The following is a 25,818-nucleotide window of genomic DNA, read 5'->3' on the forward strand; positions in this document are numbered from 1 at the left end:
GGCAGGTACAGAGAGCAGCGACACCCAACAGCACTTCTGTCATTAGCTTAGTGGGGGCACCGGGTTGCCATTAGGTCGCACACACCGTTGAAGCGGGATGGCCCGTGCCCGAGGAGCTATTCCCAAAATAGTTCCCACGTGCACGGTTTAATTTAACTGGGCTGCAGCATTCATAGAGCAGTGGGAAAAACAGCCGTAAGCCCTCTCCATCCCCGCTGCCGGCCAGTGCCAGCCCCGGCAGGGAGCAGCGGGTGGAGGAGCTGGGGCGGGGTGCTGGGGACGGGCAGAGACCCGGCCCGGCCGTCTCCCTGCCCGAGCGACACTGCGCTCGCCGCTCTCGGCAATGGTGGCACCTGCGGGGGCTCGCACGCCGAAAGGAGAGGCACCGGGAAACACATTTTATTAATTTAGTTTCAACGACAGCGGTACACCTCATTCGACTAGAGGTTTGGTGGGGGCTTTTTGGGACAGTGTAGTAGCACTGAGTAGGTAACCACCTTGCAGAAAAACATTAAGGCACTGTATGAAGTTGAACAGACGTGAATCCTTGAATATAAAACCAGGCATTGAAACGGGTTCCGAAGACCTGCCATCCCTGCCTTTCGCTTCTGCAGACTTTCTCGTAAAGGTCCATTTCAACCCAATGAGGGACTGCATCTCCTGCACCCCAGTACTACACAAAATGAGCTGAAAAATGGGGAGCAGAAAAATAAGGTGAAGTGCACTAGAGCTGCAGATGACCGTGTCCCTCAGAACAACGCTTGGTCTCAGTACTGGCATCAAACAGACTAAACGTTCATTAACAGGAAAATATTTTGAATTTTATTTTTTCACGTTATTATCAAGTACACAATTACAATAATGTCACACATCCCTATATGATTCTATGTATTTTGTTTTTTTCCTTTGTCTTTTTTACAAAGTGTACAGAGGGAAGGACGTATACAATATTTAACAGGGTATTTTCTACAGAACAATAATTTATATTATGTCCTTGTAAAAATCTGTACCTTTTTTAAACATTAAACTGAAACATCCATTTTATAGCATTTGCTAAGCAAATTATTTAAGAATTAAAACTAACCTGTAACTAATGTCAGTACATTAACAATAACTATAATTTCATTTTCTCTTTATACAGACAAATACATTTTACAAAATCCACTTGACCAAACCCTTAATTATTAAAAAAAAAGTTTCAACATTGTGCTTTAAAAAAAAAAGTGTGTATGATTCCAGGCTACGCAAGAGAAAGAAAATGTGTAAAATTGTGTTCTTTGTCTTTCAGCTTATTTAAAAAAATAAGTTCAAAATGGCTAAAATCCTCGGCAATGCTATGGGAATTTATGCAGATTTTGTACACTTGTCAGGTTTCCAGTTAGAAAACGCTTGAACGTAAGAGGGGGAAAAAAACGTCGCAGGAGGGTACTCTGCAAGACACGAATGGAAAATCTCTAGTGGGTTTTACTGCATCTGATTTGGCAATCAGTAGGCAACAGACAGACAGCTACAGCCACGTAGGAAATCCACTGACTTCACCGGGGATTTCAACGAAGGCACAGTGCAGCACATCTAGGTATTACACACTCAAGGTTCATGGCCCGTTAGTAGCAATATTATACAAGAGCACAGTTGACAAGTCTGGGGGCACTGTCAAGCAGGCATCAGAAGAAAAAAATATTATTTGATAAAGGTAGTGACATGGCATTCGACTCTCCTGAACTGCGAACTAAACACAAGTATGTCGGCTTACAGTGAAACAGAAGGGCTGAGCAGTAGGAGCAGGGCTCGGTAACAAAACAAAATACAAAAGGCTTAGAAGATGCACATCTGAAAGGAAACCTTTGTCCCTTTATCACCCCAAACCTGAAGTCATCACTAAAATTCCCGTTTGATTTCAGTAAGAAGTCTGCTTGCCTAGAAACAAAAGCCAACACTGGGCCAGGCTCTGAACCTTTTCCATTAGTGAACTGTTTGTTGCAAATCTATCCTAAGCTGGCAGGCAGCTGGGTCCGAATTCTGCAGTCCATTGTCAACCAGTGGCTTCGGCGGGAATTTGAGCAAGGGGAGTGGGGCCGGGTCCTAAAATCTGGCGTGTAATTAAACGGTTTGGGTTTTTTGCTCCACAGTTGTCGTTCAGGTACGTGACTTCGTGCTTGGTACGTTTATGCTGCAATTAGCAAATTATATGGCGCTATTTTATAATAGTCTTCAGGTGGCAAAATTGCATATAATAATTGTAATGTTCTCCCAGCTGTTTATAAACAGATTAAAAGAACTGGGTTAATTCTGGATACTGTACTAATTAATAAACAGCAGCTTAACACAGCTGCTAATGGCTCAAGAAAAACATTCAATTTAGAAACAGTCCTGTTACTATCATAAGTTACTTTTCTTATTAAGGATATCTACATTAAAACATCTCTACTCCTTATGAACACACCTGCTCCACTCCATCCCCCTCTGAAGCTCTCACTGTAAATATCTCGTTTCCAAAATGGAGGCACCTCTTGGTCTTACATTTTATTCTAAAACAACTCACAATAAAAATGTGACTTGAACCACAAACTGTTCTTTCAAAGAAATACTAATATACATAAAAGCATTAAGTTTGAGGTACGTTTACCGGCACGTACAGACAGTTGTGATCTATGAACTCTGCAAACGGAACAACAGTATTTTATGTTTCCAACATTAAGACAGCAGTAAATTGAAAAAAACCCAACTCATTTTGTAACAGGCAAAACCTTTCGAAGACAAAGAAGCACAGAACAATAAACATAGTATTTGAGCATACTTTTAAATTTGCCAAAGAAAGGTAACAAATGCCCCAAACCACTTTTTAAAACTTTTATCTCTGAAGCCTGAATTAAAATGCAGAATAGTTTTCCACAATAAAGTTAGATGTGTAACTCCTGAAACGGAAAATAGTTAACCTGCCACAAAGTCTGTATAGTCAAAACAAGACAATCAGGTGGGCCCTAGTGACTTGATCTTCAGTGTCACAATTCCCCATTTTATACACACCTCTGACAATTTTATCAAGAGAAATTTCATATTTTTAAAATTCACGACAAAACTGCATTAACATGGACACTGTGAGTATCAACGAGGTCAGTAAGATAAATATACTTAAATAAACTATTATGGTTGAAAAATTCAGTAAGAGACAGGGTTTACTTTATTAAATGCAACTTTATTGTTGCCATCTTTTCTTCATTTATTAAACAAACTGAATAGAATTCAGAACACGCTATTGAACAAAAGGTATAAAAGTCAACTAGAAGCAATAATCCTATTTTTATACAGCAACAAATCAAATGCACAGTATGTTTTTTTTTTTGTTGTTTTTTTGTGTGTGATCGCAGGTGATTGGCTTTAAAATAAGCTAACTGCCCGAAAGGCAAAATTCCTTTATAATTCCAGCCGTAAGTCTGTGAGAGAGACTTTAAGGCAGCCCAACATCTTTATGATGCCGCATAATGTGCTGGTTCTTCTCTGAAGGCCTTCGGAAACCTTTCTTGCAATACTCACAACGGTGAGGGTAGTCTTTTGTATGAATGGAAATAACATGCCGTTTGAAGCCTGAGGCATCTGTAGTGCTATACTCACAGTACTCACATTGATAAACTTTCCTGCCACTGTGTGTTTTCATGTGTTTTTTCAGCTCGTTCTGTTGCCTAAAGCCCTTTCTACATCTCTTGCACCTGAATGGAAGATCCTTTGTGTGAACTGAGAGTATGTGGCGACTCAGAATGAACGGATCTGCAATCTTAAAGTCACAATGTCTGCATTGGTGCAATTTTTTACCCTTGTGAGCCGCCACGTGTTTTTTCAGTTCCGAAGGCCTGTGAAAGCCTTTATCACACATATCACACTTATGAGGATAGTCTTTTGTGTGGACTGAAATTATGTGTCGTTTCAGATCACTCGAGTTTGAGCTCTTATGGTCACAATGCAAACACTGATGTGTTTTACTTTCTTGATGCATAAGCGTATGCTGCTGTAGCTCTTTGGTATCTGAAAAAGTCTGGAAACAAATATCGCACTTGAATGGCGTTTCCTTACTGTGTTTAGTCTTTACATGAGTTTTCAAGTTAGAAGAGTCGGCAGATCGGTATTCGCAATATTGGCACTGGTACGGTTTTTCACCAGTGTGGATTCGCATGTGCTTCTTGAGCTCTGACGGATGGCGAAATCCTTTGCCACACTCCACGCAAATATGAGGAAAGTTCTTGCTGTGGACAGCTAAAAGGTGGTGACTCAGTAATCCTTGTTCTGCTGTCTCATAATCGCAGAATTTGCACTTGTGCATTTTACTAACTCCTTTGTCCCTGTGCACCATCTTGTGAGTAAATAAAGTTCCTGCGTGAGAGAAGCTTTTCCCACACTCATCGCACTCAATAAGCTTTTCTGTTTTGTTGGTCAGCTTATGACTCTCCAAGTGGTTATGTAAACTTATTTTTTTATTCGTAGTGTAATCACAGTCTGTGCATCTGTATTTCTTCTTAGTAAGAAGGTGCTCCGGGTGGTTTTTCATGTGCCTTTTCAAGAAACCTCTAGATTTAAATTTCTTTCCACAAATCATGCAGGGGTAGACTGTCAACGGATGACCATCAGGGCCAATGATTATTGCTGAAAAACAACAAAAAACCCTTCCTCAATATTATATAACAATATTACACTTCAATAAATGTCGTATTTCAACCTTAACAATAAGCTGAATTGTTAAATAAGATCAGAGTCAGACACATACGCTACACTATATAATAAACAAGCTTGTTACTGGGTTAGGTGGAAGAAATTGAGGGAATTACGACTTTCATTCCTTATTATTATCAGGAGAAAGGAAATACAGTTTTTTGATGGAGACAACCAAAGCATCACCCAGCTGTTCTTCACCTCAAATAATTCTACCACAAAGAATTCTGACCAAGTTCACACATTAAATACACGCCAAAACTGACACTAGTGCAAAGAACAACAGCCAACTTGTTAAACTAAGTGTTACATATTAAGCATAGCACATGATCTTCTCTGACTTTCCATGAATCTGTAGATAAAGTTTAATCTGGCAGTTTAATCACCTACCGCTGACTACAATTCACATGTCCCCCAACTAACACCTCCTTCTTGTGCCATCTGTCACAGTTACAGTCTGAACAGGTATCAAGGAGGAATCAATGAGAACACATTTCACGTACGGACACCTCAAAGCTTTGGAACTTATTTGCACTCATCCATCAGCCGCATTTGTTTACCCTGAATTTGCCTAGGCATGCTAAAAAGCTCTCTTTTCCAAAAATGTTTTAGAAGAAGAACTGACTAGGTAGCTGGAAATAGAAAAAGCAAACTTCAAGATTAAAATTTGCCTGGTTTACTAATTCAGTGCTAGACAAAACAGAACTCCTACAGTTAAGTCACAATTTGGAAAGAAACTTTTAGTATCATTTAAGGCAAGGCTGCTAAAGAAGAGAGTCATGTACTCTTTCAACTTTATCAGACCAAATAAATCGTTCAGACCATAACACACTAACAGCAGAAACCAAATAATGCCAAAACAGCACATCTGTTCTTACAGATGCAAGTAAGAACATTGGCGTGAACATCAAGGCAATTTATTTCACAATTAAAACAGAAAAGTGTAGAGAAGTTACACTACCTACTGTAACATATAATGTCCAGATTTTCCAGTTACTTATTGAGCTGATATAATGCAATGTATTATTCTATATATTTTCAATAAAGACAAAAAGGGTTTTTAAAAACTACTATTACAGAACACTGTTTATCTAACATCACCTTTTAAAAAGTTACATTAAACATTAAAATTGGTGTGGCAAGTTAAGTACATAGATTTTTAACCTTTTGCTATGACACTGAGTTCTTCTATGTCAGAGATGGTTTCCTTTAAAATAGCCCCCCCAATCCAAACCAGCTATGCATTTAAAAACTTTAAAACAAAATACGCACTCATTTATTATGTACAAGAGTTGCCAACAAAATAATTCCCAAAATAATCACTGTTTTTTACAAGACATTGCACACCCTACCAGCAAAGTACATCTGTTTATGGATAAGTGCCTAGAGGAATGAGACTACAGCCAGCCACCAGATACTCACCTGTTTGATACTGCCTAGACTCAGGTCTCCTCTTTTTCTTTGGTTTTTGCTTAGCCAGTCTCCCAAGTCCAGCTGACTCATCTATGTGCAAAAGAGCACTTGCAGTGCCATTCCGACTTTCAATGCCATCATTGTTATTACCTAACAAGATAAGTGAAAAAGTTACCTACCATCATCACTCTACAGATTATTCGAGCAACAATAGAAGAAATGATAAATTATTATCTGGTCATTTAATCAAACCATAATAACATACAGGATGAGCTGCAAAACTTCTCTGTATGTAACTTACAAATTATGTTCGGTATTATCCACCTGGAAGCACTGGCTTTGTTAAACTAATTTTGCAGGAGTACACAATTTATAGGAATTAATGCTTTTCCATTTCACAATGACTTCTCCTTTAAATGCAGTATTTTCTGCATTTCTTTGGTTGCTAATTGTGCCCAAAATGTTTAATATCAGTAAACAATAGCATGTCGTGATATTTACTGTGCCTCATTTTCTTCTCAGTACTGAAATACATTCATGTGTGAGCTCCCATTCACTTCTGGACACTGAATTCACCTGACCAAAGTTTCTCACACACCAAGTTTCAGAACTGGAACTGTGATCAAAGAATCATTCTGAACAGCCCATGAACTTGTACACAAAGTACACTACTTACTATTTGCACACCTGATGCTTTAACACTTACAAATTCTTTCTACTGGAAACAAAGAGCATGCTCAGTATTGTATAATAGAAAGAAGGAAACAATCTTTGCCTCACAGAGCTTCGTGTTTAATACACAAATGGTATCACTGGATGTAAAACAAACATGAAAATTACAAGTAAGTATATCTATATATTCAGGAAGGTATTTATTGGCAATCAGTTTAACATTGGTGATTTAAGGGCATACGTAAATTTTAATAATAAATTTTGTGGTTAAGTATTTACTTGAATCAGAAGGCAACAGTTCCTAGTGAAAGCAAAGCACACAAGTAAAACAGGAAGACTGAAGCGGAAGAAAGTGCAAGATGCTCAATAGCTGTTCCCTTTGTAGAATGCTGAGAATTAATACTCATGATTAATGTAAGAAGACTCAGAGCCAGGAACAGGCATGTGCAGAGCCTGAAGATTCTGATCTATATGCTAGCTCAAGTGTTGAACAGCAAATGTGGCAAGTGACAAATGTTGAAAACGAAAACCCATTTCACACCTTACACATAGAAAGCTTGCAACAGGTGTATGAAGAGTCCTTCTAGAGTATAACACAAAACAGGCCCCAAACATTTTCTAATACTAGAATAAAACTTTTTGGAATGTAAAGCACAGTGGCAATGGGCTTTGCTACAATACAGCAACAAAACAAATTTAACATTTTAAGATGCCATTGTTATCAGCTCTTAAACCCTCTTTAAGTGGAGAAGAGTTCTGAGAAGTGCAGATGACAAACCTCTGCCATTTTCATGCCTTCATGCTTCATTATTTCTTCCCTTCCCCACCACCTCTCACCTTGCATGTTATAGGTTGCTTACTGCTGACAATGCAGCGACTCCACTGTTTCCCACATTCTGAAATTCTTTCAACTCCATCTCTGTTCTTAATACACTCTGCTCAATTTTCTCCTCCTCCAAAACCACTGAATGTTCAGCCTAAAACTGTTGTTTCAAGTTCACTTAATTTAATCTTTAATTCCCACTCAACCTGGCTTCTGTCCTTTCCTCTTCACTGAAACTGTGCTCAACAGTATATGGCCAAAGACAAGGCTTTGGGTGCACTATCATCCATCTCCTAAGCAACTTTTAACACACGCTGCTCCCTGAAATCTTGCTCTCCCCTGACTTACGTCCATGATTCCAGCCCCCATCGCATTCTCAGTACTTCCCCGCCATTTGTTTGCTGCCACCATCACCACAATCCACATCATGCAGACATATAACCTAAGTTTTGTCCTCTACTCCACTATTTCTTCTGCTTCATTTACTCTAAGTACATTTAGAAGGAGAACGGGGCAATATGGAAACATTCCTAAGACGAGATTTCGGTCTACCAGCTTACGTAAATTTTGGAAATCAGTCTGTGCACCAGTTGGTGCTCAGATACTAACATTCAAGAAACATGGTTCTGCATGCTGGAAATATTCTCAAGGTTCTGCTAGAATTTTAAGATGTCTCCCTCCAGCTTCTTTTTTGTTAATCAATTAATTATTTCCATTAGTGAAATCACATATGTATATGTTCCTTCTAGAAAGCATTTAAACCAAGCTAGAGGTCAGTGTTGCTTTTCACTGTTACACTGAATCTTACATATTCCCATCTGCTTCCCCCCCTCCACCAAAATAAAAATATTCAGTTCTATTCCCAAGCCAGCTCTTACTGTGTCCTAAAACTGTGAAGGACAGATGTACTTGAGATGCAATTTTTCAGCTGAAAGCTCGTGTACCTCCCCTTCTACATCATGAAAATATGAAGGAAAATGCCTGTTAAAATAGGAATAAGAAGCCTGCTTTGCAGCTTCTCTCTTCTTCTCTAATTTTAAGGCTCATTATGCCAAGAAACCATTCTTACACTAAAACTTTAAAAACAAACACAAAAGCACAAATACTCCACTACCCTCCAAAAAACAATCCCCAACATTTTGCTACAGACAGTGTCACCAGGAATAATTCTTATTATTACCTACCATAAGCTGCTGCCCAAGCTATGGGCATGAAAGTTTTAATTTCAGTGTCATCAATTTGCTGTTCATGGGCCACTGCTGCATCCTCCTCTCCTACAATCACTTCCATATAAACCTCATCAGCTATTTCTGCAACATCTAAGAGAAAAAGAAGTCAAGAAAAAATTAATAGGAACACTGCACTGTTGAAAGTGAAAATCCCTGTTCCCAAATGAAAGCCACCTACTTACTTAAGTCTTCATCTTCATGCTGAGAATCATTTACAGTCATGTAAACCATTTTCTCCCTTGGAATACGAATACTGCTATTTTGATCAAGTAATCCAACTGCGTGGTCATTCTCTGGCTCGCTCTCCACGATGTCTACTGTGCCCCCTAATTAGGAAGACCAGAGTAAAATATTTTAATACACTTTGTTCAAATTCTATGCTAAACCGCAGAAAACGGAAAGTTTGTCACTCTTTAACATTAGACCCACAGCTCTTTACAGATGACTTGAGAGAAACCACAGTCTCTCATTATGCAAAATTTCAAATGTCAGGTTAGAGTATTCTAAAATGAGCTTATTTTACCTAAATCATCTTCTCCAGGATCTGCTTTGAATATATAGACCTTGATGACTTCTGGACAAATGCCATCCACTTTACAAGAGCCACTTTCTGACTCTGCTTCCATGGTAATTTCAGCAGAACCTTCGTGTTCTATCTTACCAGCATCATCCACTACAAAAACAAGTTATTACAATTATCCAGTCATATACAGGACAGACATATATAAGACTTCATTACTTTATTGCTCAAATTTGGAAGCAGTTTAAAATTACGTTGTGATAAAGAACCTACCCATAAATATTTTTTTTCATATCCTTGAAAACAACAACAATAAACACAGAAATAAATTCAAGCCATATCTTCTAGTTAAGGGGGAAGTGCAAGAGTGCTGCAGTGATATGACTAAAAGCATGAGCACCACACCAGGCAATGCTAATAGGGAAATAGTGATCTGCAGCAAGATGACGGTAGGAAGAAACTGCACATTAGTACTTACTCTGTGGCATAATTTCACTTATTCTCAGTTTTAATTGCTTTCTCCTTCACAACTAATAAGCTATTAGCTGTTTTTTTCAAAAGCATTATCTGTTGCTCAACCCTGTCTCTAATGCAAGCCTGTCAGACCTGGTTCCTTGCAAAGCGGTGCTATTGGTGTTTCTTCAGCTGACTAGAGAGGAAACCTAAATGAAAACTACAGGAAGAAAACCCTCCACTTTCCTCATCCACTCAACAGCTGAGGGATCGAGCACAGTGTCAAAGCGCTGCCCTGACGCTACAGCACTGGTGAACCTATTCAACTAATTGTTCATGGTTCCCTTACTGAAAGGGACTTGCACTGGATTTTATGCTGTAGCTCTATACACTCTCCTTCCTATCATCTCAAATTTTGCTCTCTCCCTTTCAGAAGTGCACTGACACCACGCTTCAGTTTGAATTGCCGTAACTTGCCTAGGCCTCCCACATAAACATGGCTAACAGCCAGCTTTACGAGGAACACATTTCTGATTTTTGAGACACACTCTACATAGGCATGTACACACACACACCATCTTACTTTACCAAGCATGGGTTTTAAGGAAATAAATACTAAATATGCATTGACAAAAACCAAATCCACCATCTCAAGACTTGCAGAGAATCTCCCAATTTAAGAAGCCTTAGAAGTTTCTCGAGTGTTGAGACTATTTAAGAATTCTTAACATGATGGCTTACTTTTGTAATTTGTGACTTTATTGTTGATAAAGTCACTTTTGGAGGCTGACATGGCTCCCTCAGAGCCATGCATAACTTCAATTTATGACAACAAGACATGAAATTTATACTAAAGTAAGAACCTTTGCATAAATGCTGTAGAATTTTTAACTACCATGCCTAGCACATACAAAATACTTAATAAAGTATGCTCATTTTACTGGCAGTCATTAAACTACCCTCATAACTAAATCATAGCTTTACTACTCAGTAACTGCAACTCTTCCATTTACTTTAAGATCTACTTAAAAAAAAAAAAGCTCAAAACATTACTATTATTTTCCTGCCATGAAGTCAATAAATTAGCCTTTAAATTAGATAAACTAGCACATGTTCTGTCTCATGTATCAAACGCAACTGTATTGAAGTACAACTTCTCAATCAGACATCATTATTCACAAAGAAATATGAATAACATTAAATTACGAAGCACTAAAATAAATTAAGTCTCTCTCTCTCCTCACCAAAACAGCAGCAGAAAAAACATCACATACTCTTACGGCAAGTTCATGATCAATGGTCACCGTACAGAATGTTTCAAGCAGTATGATGTTTAAAAAATGATTTTGTGCCACAGGACAACATAACATCTTGTAGCTGAAACCCCAAAGCATTTCAAAAGTAAAAACCTTAAGATGTTCTTTTGAATCATGTCAACAACGTAGCTCCACAGTATGTATATTCAGTTATTGAGCAGACTTTCATAAATTCTTTGGCATATGCATGAAACACCAAATGTCACTGGATCTCTGACAAAAAGAAAACTTGCTTTCGTTCCTACACTAGATTTATGTAGTTGTTCTCCTTTAACTTGGCTGTTTCCAGTGTCACGCACGTGTACTTGGAAGGCTTTCAAATCAGCGTAGACTGATTTTACACTGCTGAAGCCAAAGGGGAAGTCTGCCACCAAGCTCAACTGATGCTGGAACATACTCAAGGAAGGAAAATTATGGCTGAAGCAATCAAAGAGAAAACAAACCTATGTGTACCATGTGAAACAGGCTGGTTTCTTTTAAAGAAAACAGTTTTTTACTTCCATATATATATGGAAGTATCCACTGATAACATTCACCACAACAGAAGAATTCTAGATCTTAAATATATGCTCCATTTACTCTTTGAAATAAGTCCAAGGTTCAAAGTCATCTTTTAAACAACATGATTTTTTAAAATAATTACATAATTTAGAGCGTTTTTATCCCTAATTTCCCTCTATATTCAACAATGTTTTAAAAATGTAACAACTGGTTTAAGTATTTTTGAACAGCACCATTAAACTGTAAGGAAATTGATTTGTAGGAATATTGGGCCAACTTTTCTCATCCAAAAGGAAAAAATTTCACTCTTGACAGGTGGTAATACTTGAAAAACTGAAGTCCCTGAAGGGCTTCAAAAGTAATCGTATTTGCAGTACAGTAGCAAACAGTAGCAGGAAGAAAAGTAGTGTGGAAAGAAAAAGGTAGGAAAAAAGATAAAAATCAGAAGAAGAGACAAACAAGGTGAAAGAGAATGGGTACCTATCACACAAAGAACCATTTCCATGGTATTTTGTCCTATGGCTACATAAGCATTTGTCTATACTGATTCATTGATGCTCTGGCAGCATTTATGAAATTTGATTTCTGTTTAACACTTTCCCCATGTTTCTGCATTCTTCATGTATCTCAGTCTCACAATCAAGAGAAAATTATATTCATAAATACTCGACTGATCAATGTTTGAAGTTGGAACTCTGATGATGTTTTGAATTTTTCATTCAAATTCACAGCCTATCAAGCGATCTCACAAATACCATGCATGACTGATCTCTCACATTGTTCTTTGAAAGTACAAAAAAGCCCCTGAAAGTACTTAAAAGTATTAGTTAAGCTTGTAAGAGACCACTTCCTTCAAGTAGAGATGCTGGGCAGTTACTAAACTAATCACAAGTCACATGCTAGAAAAAATTTCAGATAGCATGATTCCAATGCTGTCGTACCTTGTGCCTCCATTTCATTAGATATTAACTGAACACTAAAAACTTTAAATGTATTTTCCCCACCTGCTACTAGCTGGTAGGTTTACTTCAGTAAGGAAGTGGAATCAGACTAATTCTCCAAGTTAAAAAAAAAAAAAGAGAGAGAGAGAAAAATTATTAGACACGACATTATTTTACGTAAATTGCAAGGATGCATTCTATGGTTAGTTTGCTGATGTTCTTCACAGACTTCACTGATTAAAGGAGCCTGTTCTTTGCATACTATGAGCTGCAAGAAACAACTAAAAAACGTATGCGCTTCTCCAATGTTGCAGTAATTGCTTCCATATAGAGATAATGCTTGAATTTTTATTAAAAGCACAAACAGATGAGAAAGGTGTCACACAACATGAAAGATGTGGCATATTTAAAGCCTGTCTAGTTATCATTTACATTACAAGGAAATCAACAAAAAGAGACCAACAGATAAAAAAAAGGAATCAAGAGTAAAGCAAAGAAATAAAAGATGCAGGCAACATTAACAACAGGTTGTTTGTTTAATATGTGTTCTATCATGATGACAGCATTTGTCTCCTAGAAAATATTACATCTAATAAAAAAAAATCATATAATGTCATAAACTATAATGTCCAACCAATAATTATCTCCTGTATCTTTACCCTCCTCTTAAAATATGTCCAATGGCATTTTTGGGACAGAAACAGGCTCCTGTGCATTGATAACAAAAACAATATTTAAAACCCAGCTGAGGCTGGTTTCCCCACATAGGAGCATAAATGCTAGCCCAAGATCCTGCATACTGCATTTGCTTAAATGGTACATCTTTTGTTTAACCATGACACATACACTTTGCTCACTAAGTTGTTTTTAGTTTTTTATATCCAATATTTAATGCATCAGCAGATACAGACTTTGTAGCCTTCCAGTCTTTTACTCCTAACTAGAAAAATGCAAATATCTGTAACTGTCTTTATTTTTTTAATGGTTTCCATAAGCTTTTACATTTATTCCTTCCTACCATTTCTCCACTATATGTGATTAATGAGGAAAATAAAAGGATTATAAGAGATACAATTCACTTAAGCACTAAGAAACCTTCTCTTTTTCAAGTACACACTGCTTATTGCTAAAAACCACATGGAAACAATTCTTACAAACATTCTAAGAAAAAGTCTGTCTCTACACCAGTTTAACAGATCTTAAAATCTGTCTATGGAGCAATTAGACGAGAGTCATCTATTTTGTCAGCCTTTATGTTCCCAAATGATTCTCTTTGCTGCTAAAAAAATGCGTATCATGGGATACTTGCCTGCTTACAAAATAAACAACCCTATTTAACCACTTAATGAAAAAGGCCACTGCTAACTATTCTGTTTTCTCTAAAATAGATTAAAAGCATGCTGTATTCCCCAGACAGACTTTGTTCAGTTATCTGTGATAGAAACATTTTACTTGTACTTCACTTGACAGCAGAGAATTCCTGGTCCACTGAGGAAGTTATTTTTACTGTCCAATTATTTCTTAAATGGCAAAGCAGGTTTCCTAACGTGTGAGAAAATAGAAATCTGTTCTATTTTGATTTTAATGCCATTGCCATTACACATGAGCAACAGTATACCCTATGCGTCTGAAGCTCCCCTCAGGGCAGCAATCTAGCAGAGGAGAACTTTCTTAGCTCCAAACTGGTATCTAACACTTGTCCTTCTCATCCTGCTCTCCCCAGCACACAAATCAGACTAAGCTCTGAGGCATCACTCAGCCCAAGGGAACTCTCATCTCCCTCACCTCTCATGGTGACCTCCTGAGCAGCCTCGGCTGCAACAACTGTTGGTGCCATTCCAGTGGTCAGGCAGCAAGTTCCACCTCACAGAAAGAAAAACGTGATTTCCTGCATCTTTAAGAAACTCCAGGGAAAAAGAGGGAGGTACCTATTTATGCTAAAAAAGGCAAATAAAAGCATTTTGTTTTCTTGACTAGAAGTCTAGTGGATGGCCCTAATGAAGGCATGAACTTTATGGCTTTGTTGATCAGATCCATTGCTTTCAACTTAAACATCCAACAAGGATGAGAAAAGATAGGTTTCACCTAGACCTATGACAAGATGCAATCATTATTCTCTCTCCTTTAGTACCCTGGGTTCTGACTCCTGTAATGAAAAGTGTTAATTCAGATACAACAAACAAAAGACACGTCTAACTCAGAGCAAAGTAAGGATATGGATGGACAAAACATAGCCCCTGTATTTGCAACCATCATATAACTTCCTAAAACTGCAGTTTAAACTTTGTGACGCTACCCTTTCCTCTCTCCAGACTCCCCTTGTCAAACCTCCTTTGCGCCTCACCATTTTTAGTGCAATTAAGTAAGAGTATACCAGAGTACAACTTTTTGTCTTATGGAACAAGTTCATGCCAGAGGACGTGTCTTACTTTGCCAAATCAAATAAAGTCAGACAAGCAAAAATCTTAATTTCCATCTTATGGCCAGGTTTAAGGCACTACTTTCCTTGGTTAGTAAATGCTGGGTTGGGTTTTTTTGTTGTTGTTTTGACAAACACTAGCTAATCTCACCATTACTGTTTCACTTACGGAGAAACGATTTTCCAAGACTTAAAATTTGCTACCAAATAATTAGTGCCAATGTGAGCCAGAACACAATTTATCCTTTCCTGACCAAACTCATGAACTGGCTTGTTATGGCATATGTGAAAGAAAAACTGATTATCAAACCTTCTTGAATCCTTTTCTAGCTACTACCTAGTAGCAGTTTGCATTCTTTGTTGAATTAATATCTGATTCTGCTCTGCTGTAAGTGCCCTAAATCTACCATGGACCAAAAATGGAGCTTGAGGGCAAAGACAAAGTATCCAAGAAAAAAGGTGAGTACATCAAAAGGTAAGTGATAATACAAGCTGCGCCAAGAAACATTACCTTGGAAATGAAAAAAACAAAGGCATATCAATGCAGAAGCTAAATTAAATCCAAATGGGAACAGAAATATTAAAATACTGAGTTTATTGAAGCAAAGTCACAGAATGAAACCCACAGGGACTGTACTCTTTGACAAGACAAACCAGTTGGAAACCAAGAAGGAAGGCAGAAACACAACACTAAGAGAAGTACACACAGATTAGTTGTTTCAAAACAGGTATTTTCAGGATAAAGCTAAGAAAATTATCTTAAGAAAATCTACGTAGACTCAGTTCATTAGGAACAAAAATGGAAACACTTAAAGAGAGCCACAAGATAGGAAGAAGATAGCAAAAAGATTTTGCCAATAACTTCCACTGAAGAATATAGACTGAGAAAACTACAACAGAAAGAATGCAAAGTGTCACTCCCTGCTTTGCAAGTGACTAGATAAAAGAAGACAGGCAAAAGCATTCTGAAGAACACAGTCTAGCTCCCAGATCTGGGAAGCAGCTACATTGGCTACTGTAATGGCAGACAAAATTACATTCCAACATCTGCCCCAGCAGTTCAGGGAGGTTTGCCAGAATCAAGCACAAATTTACAGGTTAGGATGACAAATCAAAAACTAGGCTGATGTTACTACCTTTTAAAAACCACCTAATACTAAGTTCAACTGAAGAACTGAGACAATTAACAGATCAATAAATACATGCACTGCCAATGCAAAAAAAAAAAAAAGGGGGGGAAATTAATTCAAATACTGTTTTCCATACAACAAAGAGACTATTTGGCAAGATAGTCTTTACTTGACGGAAAAGCACTAGACTCTGACTTCACAACCAGAAGAACTTGTTATGCAGGCTTTAAACACAGTAGGTGGTAATAGGGAACTTCCCTTTAAAATTAACTGTAGAATATTCTTAACATTTTAAACACAAATAGAAAGGATGCATGTTTTGTAGCATAACGATTGTTTTAAGTGCTGGCTTATTTAAGGTTCTGAATCTAAACAAAGTAAATTCCAAGACTATCAAGAGGTGTTTAATATTAAATAGAGTATGAAACTGCAGAAATACATGACTGAAAATGGAGACTATCCCAGCACAACTGAACAATTAAATTACTGTGTTTTCTGCCAGTTACCACCTGTTGATGACTGGTACATCTAAGAAGACTTCCTAGATGGGTGGGTATTTTAGGGATCATGCAATATGGCATCCACCAAGACATTCTATCCTCATTCAGCCACTGGCAATGGTTGAATGGGATATGTATCTACCCACCCCTCTCACTCGAATTACACAAAGTTTGCAAAGTGTTCCTATGACAGCAGCCCAGAGGCCTCACTCTGCTGGCCATGCTACAGGATGATAACCTGCAAGGGAAGGGCGAGCAGAGAGACAGGAGCAACAGCATCTTAAAGAGCTACAGTCAGCGATAAGAAACAGGTAAGGATCACCACCAGAGTCTTTACACAGTCAGGCCTCAATTATCCAGAGGTGGACTATCCACTTTGTTGCCTAACTATGCTGCAGGTGCAGAAGCATTTGAGCTGCTTTCATCTGATCTAACTCGGGTCCAGAATCAGAAAGTTCTATCTGTACCATAATGTACAGAGTGCATTTATTAGTTTGGATAAATACCATTTCAGAAAGCAGCATCCCTGACCTATTTCACCTCAGTATGATCTTGCAGCTTAATTTTACAATATTTTGTGTTATCCATATTTTGCATTATCCCATTTCATTGTTTTCCCAGATAATAGAGAATTAACTGTACCTCATATAAACTCAAAACATGGCTGCACAAGGTTACTCAAGGAACTCAAGAGATGATAAATTAAGAAATGCAGTGATCCTAGGTAAGGAGAAGCAACATTAAAATCCGTAAGTACAGAATATAAAATTAAAACAAGTTATTATACATTTCAAAAAAGTGTCCAAAGGAAAAAAAAAGGAAAAAAAAAAAAAAAGAAAAAAAGAAAAAAAGAAAAAAAAAGGTAACTGAAGCAGAGCATGAAGTATGCCTCATCAATGGAGTCATTTAATGCTAGACAAAATTGAAGTGCCTGAAATGGCAATTAAACAAAACCAGCCTAACAAAGCTTTTCTATTTCTTTGACAAACAAATGTTCAGCAGTGACACTCTGATGTTCCTAGGTGCTGCACTGAGTAAACACTATAATAAGTAACATACTTAGAGTAAGCTCTAGTTCGCACAAATGGATATCCTCAGTAGAAAAAGGATTGATGATATGCTCTGTTTTTCTCCATCCTCTACTTTAAGTCTTTTGAAATATGATTCAAATAGATTGTGCCACTGTTCCTAAGGGAGATTAAGATATTCACGGTTGCTTCTCAGCTATGAGCAACAATAGCTACTCTTTTTGTTAGCAGCATACCTCCGTTCTTTGCTTAATCAAGAGAAGAAAACACATCCTAACAGCAAAGAAAACCATATTGTTGTATTTAACTATAAATGGGGTGGAAGGGGTGGGGGCTTAGCAAAAAACAAGGCAAGGATAACAAATTGTCATTTGGACTTCCAAAAAACAGGGTTTTTTACTTTCCCTTTTCCATGAAATAGGGGTTTTTTTGTTTTCTTAATGTCTTGGCAGTAATCTTAGTAACCTGCATATATACGTGTTTTCAAACAATGTCACATTTATTGTCTTTCAGTTCTTACTAAGTATATGGCATTTGGTTTACTGGAATTCTTACTCTTTTGTTCATATGCTATAAAATGCTACAGAAATAATTTATAATCAGACATGCATTTTCCATTATTTCTCTCCATTAGCTTCACCAGAATTTTTAGCTGGTACGTGTTCCTAAAAATACACCCATTTGAGCACACTTGTGAGATCTGCATTTCATTCAATAATACAGAAAATCTGTTTTTGGTACTGTTGTAAGCCCTCCCTCAGATATTTCAAGCACCACCCAGGCCCAAATCATAAGAATTTCAATGGCTTTACCCAGACACTTACAGGAAATCATAAGGTAATCTTCACAGTTGCCCTTCTCGTCTTGATGTTCCACGGGGATTCCATTGGCATCGATCACTGCCTCTGATGCACAGTCTGCCACCAAGACTTCTTCAGAAACAACATCTGTTCCCAGAGTATCAGTGACAATATCTGCTTCTTCAACATTATCATGAACTACATGTTCTACATGTCCAACTTCAGGTACATGCATTGACTCACTTGTCAGTACATGTTCTGGTATAGACATTGCTTCTGCTGTTATGTCAGAAGCTAAAACATCATCTGGGACAGTGCAATGAGCCAAAGAAACCTCTTCGGCTACGTCTGTGTCCAGCACTTGTTCAGGAATAATGACAGTTTCAGATACATCTGGCTCCTCCATGATATCTGGGCACTGAACATCCTCGATAACAACATCCTCAATGACATCTTGGATTACTACAGAATCTGGATCATCAGGAACAAAATTATGCACGGTTATATCTGAGTCGACTACATCTGAAACAAATACTGTTTCCTGTACTTCCACAACAATCTGATCTCCATCCATATGTCCTGAATCAGCTCCTGAAAAACATAATTAAAATAGCAGTTAAATTGTAAAACTAACTCAGACGAAGTGGTTAATAATTTAAATTACTTCTATTTTATTTCAACTTTTACACTATGCTGCAAGTTAGTAAAACAGGCATAACAGCCTATAAGCAATTAAGATAGGCAGATATATGGGGAGCTGATAAAGCAAGTCCTCAGTCGGTGCTCACATAACTAAGATGAACAACATTTTCTCTCCTGGAAAAGGTTACCAATTTTTAGACTCTCCCCCAATACCCAAACAACTATTACTTGACAGAACAGTAGCTCATTCATGTTGCTCTGAGTAATAAAAACAACTGAAAATCGAAAGTGACTATACAAAAGCATTGATGCAGCACAGCACTTTTTAGCAAAGATAAAATAAATGACAGTCAATAGCATCTAATGTGAACACTCTTATCTACATATTATCTCTTGACAGACCTGTTGGATCAAAAAATGCATTTGGCTCATGTGGCTGCAATTCAAGCCCATCTTCATCCATGGCCTTTAACTCTCATCAGTCACAGTGTCTGCAGAAGGGTAAAGAAGAAAGGTTATTTAACTCGTATTATGCTGTGAAGGTTGCCTCTGCCTGTGCACTGAAAAGCAGAAATTTTGGGCGCATGGAAGTTAACAGATAACACCTCTTGACTTTAAGATGGACCAGATTTCACTCAGGGTACCTCTGTTTGGGATTCCAGAAATACTACTCTAGAACACCAAATACCCAGGGTCTGAATAAGAAGAGTGTGAGCTCCAACACTGCAGGTCCACTTCTCAAAACCCCACAGCTCCACAAACACAGAAGCAGCTGATAAAGAGATATGAAAATATTATTTCCTTATAATCTTACAAAGAAAAAAAAAATTAAGACAAAACCTACACAAGTTCACACTGAAGTCTTTCTTGGATGGTAGGGAATACAGCGTTGTCAAATCAATAAAGCTCGATATGGTAAGTTAAAAGTAGACAGCTAATAATCTGAAATGCACACTGCTTTTCATGTCCCCTGTGTTCATACTTGGGCAGTCAGGAGGAAGTTACTCTTGTGTTACTTCAGGAATTGAAATCATCACTGTAAACTGCTTCCAGAACATAACACCATATGTTTTCAAACTCCAGATGTGTGAATATTTTAAAAACTCCTGCCCCAAGACAAAGTACCTATTTGCTTTTGTATTAAAAAATACCACCAGTTCTCAAAAATTACCAAATGTCATATTCTACCAAATTTCTTTGAGCAGAATGTCAACATTACTTCAATGCATAATAACAACTTAAGATTTCAATCTTCTTAACAAAAGAACCAAACAAGATCACGAAGTTAAAATACTTACTAAAATCTGAAACTGCAATCTAAATTTTGCTGCTTACATAGGTGCATTGTAATTAGGAACAGGCAAACCTAGTTGGGTAAAATGTGATCTAACATAAACTTGTACTACTCCCTTGCACTTAGTCCAACTAGTTTCCTAAGTGCAGAACGCAGCAAGAGGCAACAGAATGTTGCTACACGTTTCGGCTCGTGTTTCTGCACAAGTGGAATATACAGTTCTCTTCCTCCAAACAGTTTTCACAGTGACAGGCAGAAATCTCCCCACACCTGTGATACTTTCACAAAATACCTAGAGAAAACATTAAGATTCTGCCCAAGGTTTCCATAAGAATCATAACCCTTCCAAATTACGTCAACTAACATTTACATTAAGTCTTCATGGGGGAAACTGCTATACAAAAGAAAAAATTAACAACTACTCCAAAACACAAACCTACAGCCATAATCTGTAGCAAGTATTTTCCAGACTTAACCATTTTTCTAGCTCAACTTTTCTCAACTCTTCGCAGCTAACCACCTAATTTATATATGAGCAAATACACTTTTACAAGTCAAGGGAGAAATACAGCCAGAAATTGAACGGGAGGAAAAGCAGTAGCAGTCTAATAATTTTCCAAGGGGTTCCATATTTGTGTGATCTTCAGTTGGAAGGCCCCTATATTTTAAAGACAGCTGCGCTAACAAATCATTGTGGTGTCCAGCTGGACATAAATCACCTCACAATTATTCTGTCAAGCATTTCTGTCAGAAGCACCCACTATTAACAGGAACAGCTCGTCACATAGATGCTTTTTTCAGAATCAAGAGCAGAAGAAAAGCATTTCTCAGCCTCAGATACAAGACATAGCTTGACTGATGGCAATCAACTTCTGCCATGCCACAGAAATAAGAACAGAATAACTAAGTTTCATAGAGTCATTTAAGCAAGAATTATTCATACCCAGATTGGTTTACTTCCATCTATTCAGTATACACCTACCCAGTCTATTACAAATGTCTTTCCTATTCATCTTGCCATCTTTTCTGTGTTGTCTTCAGTGTTTAGTTTCTTCTTTTCTGTTGCTTCTTCTCCAACTTCTTGTGGGTCTGTACCTATATCCTGTTCATTACCTCCTGACCCGCTCATTTCTTCTCTCCAGCTTGTAACTACAGCGCACTCCCATCATTTACACAAAGCCATGCTACTCGTCAATTGTAGCGAAGATTGTATCAGCAATTCAGAGGGTTTTTTGGAGGAGCCGGGGGGGGGGGGGGTGGGGGGGTGGGGGGGGGGTGGGGTGGGGTGGGGGTGGGGGGGGTGGGGGGGGGTGGTATTAAGGGTTGGCGGAAATAAATTGCCTCTCTCCTCGGGCAACACACACCTAAGAAGCTAGCACTTGCTGTCCAGCTCTCTGGGAAAAGTCAAGACACTGTTTCTGCCTGTGCTTTTGAGGCCTGTATTATCATACATATTAGCCTCTGATCAGCTAGGACCCAACCAGCTTGAAGTGCCAGTTCACCACTAGCTACTGGAAGAACTGGCATTCGTTTTCTCCGTTTCCTGCTTTCATCACCCACCTGACCACCACTCCACCACAAATTCCTACTTCTTATGATTCATGAATGTACTTTCTCTAGCCTATTCTCTCCCCAAATTTCTGTCTCTATGAGTAAGGCTATCCTCTTCAACCATGAGACCCAGAGGCTGCCACCACTACTTCCCAGTTTCCAAAATGAGCCCGTTGACACCATCTCTTCACTGCTGCTCCCACTGCTGCCCAGAGTCCAGGTGACAGATGCTAAAACCACCGAGTCTCTGTGGTGTTCACGATGGTGCAGCTTCAGAAAGACACTGCCACCAGCAGTGACACTCCAGCAGACCTTCAACTGCATATTCTGCATAACAGTGTGGCCTCTTCTGTATTGGCGAGGTCTTTTCACCTACAGGGGCATAATATGCTGCAAAACAAAGGCTCAGGTTCTACAGGAACTGAAGAAGTTTCCCAGGCACATGGGCTTTCAAGACTGAGTCTTAAAAATTTATGCTTTGGTACTTGTTCCAAAGAAGAAGGAAAAAAAACCCTACCCTTTCACTGAACGAGTTTCTTGCTAAATAAGGTTTCCCATAATGCGCTTTTGCACCCAGACCCAGCCAACAAATTCATGTACAGAAATTCTTACCCCTGTGCAGGACCATAAAGACTTTAAAAGTGCTCCACTAGGGCACAGACCCCATCTCCACAGAAGTTTGCTGCAGAAAGAGGACCAGAAGAGGATGCAGGCATTTAAGACAGGATTTAACTAAACCATCTAAAATTATAAAGGTGCCTAAATCAAAATCTGCCATCCAAAAAGGTGTCAAGGCATTTGTTCATGGATGGGGAAAAAAAATTCCCCCAAAATTTCCTGAAATCATTTCAGGGTTTCAGCATTCTAACCAGCAGATGAGAAAATATTGTGTTTCTTCCCACTTGCTCTTACTCTGAGCAGTGGGCCAGCACAGGGGCCCAAGATTCAGCCACACAAAGGAAAGTATGCCACATCGTTCTGTACCGACCAACAGCTCGGTGATGAAGGCACTGTTCTGCGACACGAGAAATACCAGAGCTTCTTGTTGTGAGCACCACACCGAATACCTTCAAATTCCTTGGCAAGCACCCTAATCTCTGTGGTACCATAAGGCTAAGAAGCAATTCAAGCAGTTCATTTTTCTGCAAGATTTCAAGAAGGGCAGAAAGTCCCCTCAGTTGTGTCAAAATATTCCAGCTGATGCTTACCTCAGGAGCAGGTTCTGGCACTGAAGCAGACAGAATCACTTTTCAGTTCTGGTTTGGGAACCTAAACTCTCAAAGAGAAGCAGATGCCCAGCCATTTCCCTACACTTAGTCCTTCTCAACACCCAAATCTACGTGGTTCTTTTTTCAAATCTCAGTAATTTGGGAACTGCTCTTCTACCACTACAACAGAAAAAGCCTAGGCATTTAAAAACAGGGTTTATACCTATGAAAAGAGCTAAACATCTACATCTTTTACTTGGCTTGGGTATATGTCAGCTTCACATGGATCAAGAATTAATACAACTCTGAAATACACCTAATTCCGTTTGTAAAGTTAGTTCTTACAAATTGATTTTTACCTATTTAATCAGAGACTTGGCTGGTTTTGGTTTCATGAAAGTCAAGGCAGTACTTTCAAGTGGAAGGACAGACAGAAAATTATATATTAGTGGAAGAAATGGTATTAAGCTATTAGCAATAAAGTAACCTCCCAAAATAAAAATGGCTATTTTCCGTAAATCTGATCTTGAGTACAATCAGTCAAGAGCAGCAACGCAGACAGTGCACTAGTCTTGCCACATTACAAATCCTTGACTCAATAGCCCTAGCAAGGTAATCAAGATGAAATAAAAAGAAATAGACGAGCTGTCACGTTTTAAAGAGAGAGCAACTTTAAAAATAGAGTTCCTTAGAAAAAAGAGCTTTAATATGTCACAGAAACTGTCAGTTTCTCTGCTCTCATCAAAAAAAAAGGAAAATGGGAAAAAAGGAAAAAGAGAACAAGGGGAAACTTCAGAAAAGCCACCCTTATGAAAAAGAAATACATAAGATAGTCCTTTGCCTCTTTCTAAGGAAAGAACAGTACATCTGCTTATTTGGGGTCAGGGACATACACCAAATACCTGCGCAGCAAAACTCTGACCCTTCCCAGAAAAATCAAGGCATAAACAGCAAAATTCCCCACGTCCAAGCCCCGGCCCCCACCTACGCTGAGATGACTTAGTGTACAACCATAACCAAGTTCCCATCATGCCTTGCTACATCACATTAAAAATTGCAGCACGCCTTGCATGTCCCAATTGGGTTAGAGCCCCGAGCTACCCGAAGCTTCGCGGTGGTTATGAGACGACTGTGGGTTCAGTCTACACTATTGCTGCAGCGTCACAACTCTCCCTACGTGACCCACTTATGGAAAATGCGATGTACACACAAGCTCTCAATCACACACACATGAAAGGTAAAAAAATTATACTCCTATAGCATCTAATTCTTATCTTGGAAATAAGCCCCACGATAAGTGAATAAATGGAAGAATAAAAACGATGTTACAAATGTGACAGTGTAATCATTTAGCTGTTTATTTCTTGATGCATCTCCCTCAGTTTTGGCAGGAGAATCAGTACTACTGTTTTCATTGCGATTTCGTAAAAAATCTCAAGTCTTTTCCTCTTTGTTGTAGTTCAGTGGTGTGAGTATGTGCAGACACTGGTTAAAGAAATGGGTTTTCTCCAGATTCCATAGAGATGGTGTGTATCAGACGACACCTAAGCTAATTCTTAGCGAAACCTAAATTAGGGAAACAACCAGTGCCGGACGCCCCTTTGAAACTACTTTCCACTCAACTGGGGACCTCTGCAAGACAGGGGATAGCCAGAGGAGAGGAGAAGAAGCCAGCACCAAGGGGGGGCCCCAAGGGGGTTGAGGGGCCCCGCGCCTCCCCACTCGGCTCCTCGCGGAGCGGCTGGGCGAAGGAGGCTGAGGGCGAACCTCCCACCGCTGCCCAGCCAGTGCTGCCCAAATTCCCGGCCGGCCGGCCGGGAGGAGAGGAGATCGCGGGGCTGGTGTGCCGGGCGCCGCGGCAGGAGGGGGCACGGCTGGCAGCCCTGGCGCGGCCGCACAGGAAGCCGCCACGGGCCGGAAAGCGCCGAGCTCCCCTGCGACTCGCTGGCTGGCAGGCGCCGAGGCGGGGAGAAGGGAGAGGCGGGGGAGAGGGGGGAGAAGCGGGGGTGGGGAGGCTACGGGCTCGCCCTCCCCGGAGCCTGCGGCCCGGCGCTGCGATGAGCGGGGCCAGGGGCTCCCCCCTCCGGCCCGGCCCAGCCTGCGCGGAGGCACAGGCTATGGCGAGCGATTAATTCAAGATGGCGCCCGGCGCCCTCCGCCTCCACCCCCCCGCGCGCCGCCATTTTGTCTCCTCCTCCAGACACTCTCCGAACCCCCCTCGGCCGGGCCCGGGGCCTGGCACCGACCTCGCCCGCCTCCCGCCGGGCCCGCAACCACCCCCCTCCGCTTCCGCTCCCCTCACGCCGCCGCCCCCGCTGCCCAGGGCCGCGCGGGCGTGCGGAACCCGCCGGCCCGGGCCCTGCGGCCCGCTCTTTTGCCGGAGCCCTGGCGCGGCCTAGCTGCGGCCTCCTCGGGGCCTGCGCTGCGGCCTGGTGCGGGCAGGGGAAGGCCCGGCCCGGGCCGGGCGGCGGGGCCCAGCCCCGGGGCTGCTTACCGTGCGGGTGGCGGGCGGCGGCGCTCGCCTCGGCGCGGCCTCTCTCAGCGCGACTGGGCCGAGCGCGGCGGCGGCGGCGGCTGCGGCGGGGCGGGCGGGCGGGAGGGGAGGGAGGGGCCGAGCTCGGAGCTGAGTGGAAGCGGCCAAGCTCCCCGGGCCGGGCCCGCCGTCAGCACGTCACGT

At 40.1% G+C, this 25,818-nt stretch overlaps 1 protein-coding gene across 2 annotated transcripts; it reads right to left on the reverse strand.

Moving 5' to 3' along the window:
* Positions 1 to 799: 799 nt before the first annotated feature.
* On the reverse strand, positions 800 to 25,776 carry ZFX (zinc finger protein X-linked). Of its 2 annotated transcripts, XM_075520954.1 has the most exons (8): positions 25,636 to 25,776; positions 19,491 to 19,579; positions 18,471 to 19,037; positions 9,362 to 9,511; positions 9,021 to 9,164; positions 8,794 to 8,928; positions 6,124 to 6,264; positions 800 to 4,635 (listed from the first exon to the last, which is right to left on the reverse strand). In XM_075520954.1, exons 2-8 carry the CDS (start codon positions 19,549 to 19,551, stop codon positions 3,449 to 3,451), a joined length of 2,385 nt encoding a protein of 794 aa, XP_075377069.1. In that variant the 5' UTR covers positions 19,552 to 19,579; positions 25,636 to 25,776; the 3' UTR covers positions 800 to 3,448. The 2 variants fall into 2 exon arrangements, with proteins under 2 accessions (XP_075377069.1, XP_075377078.1); XM_075520963.1 differs by lacking the exons at positions 19,491 to 19,579; positions 25,636 to 25,776 and adding an exon at positions 17,261 to 17,338 and having other exon boundaries at positions 18,471 to 18,515.
* Between the last annotated feature and the right edge of the window lie 42 nt (positions 25,777 to 25,818).

The sequence above is a fragment of the Mycteria americana genome, chromosome 1, assembly GCF_035582795.1.
Source record: "Mycteria americana isolate JAX WOST 10 ecotype Jacksonville Zoo and Gardens chromosome 1, USCA_MyAme_1.0, whole genome shotgun sequence".
NCBI classification, from domain to species: domain Eukaryota; kingdom Metazoa; phylum Chordata; class Aves; order Ciconiiformes; family Ciconiidae; genus Mycteria; species Mycteria americana.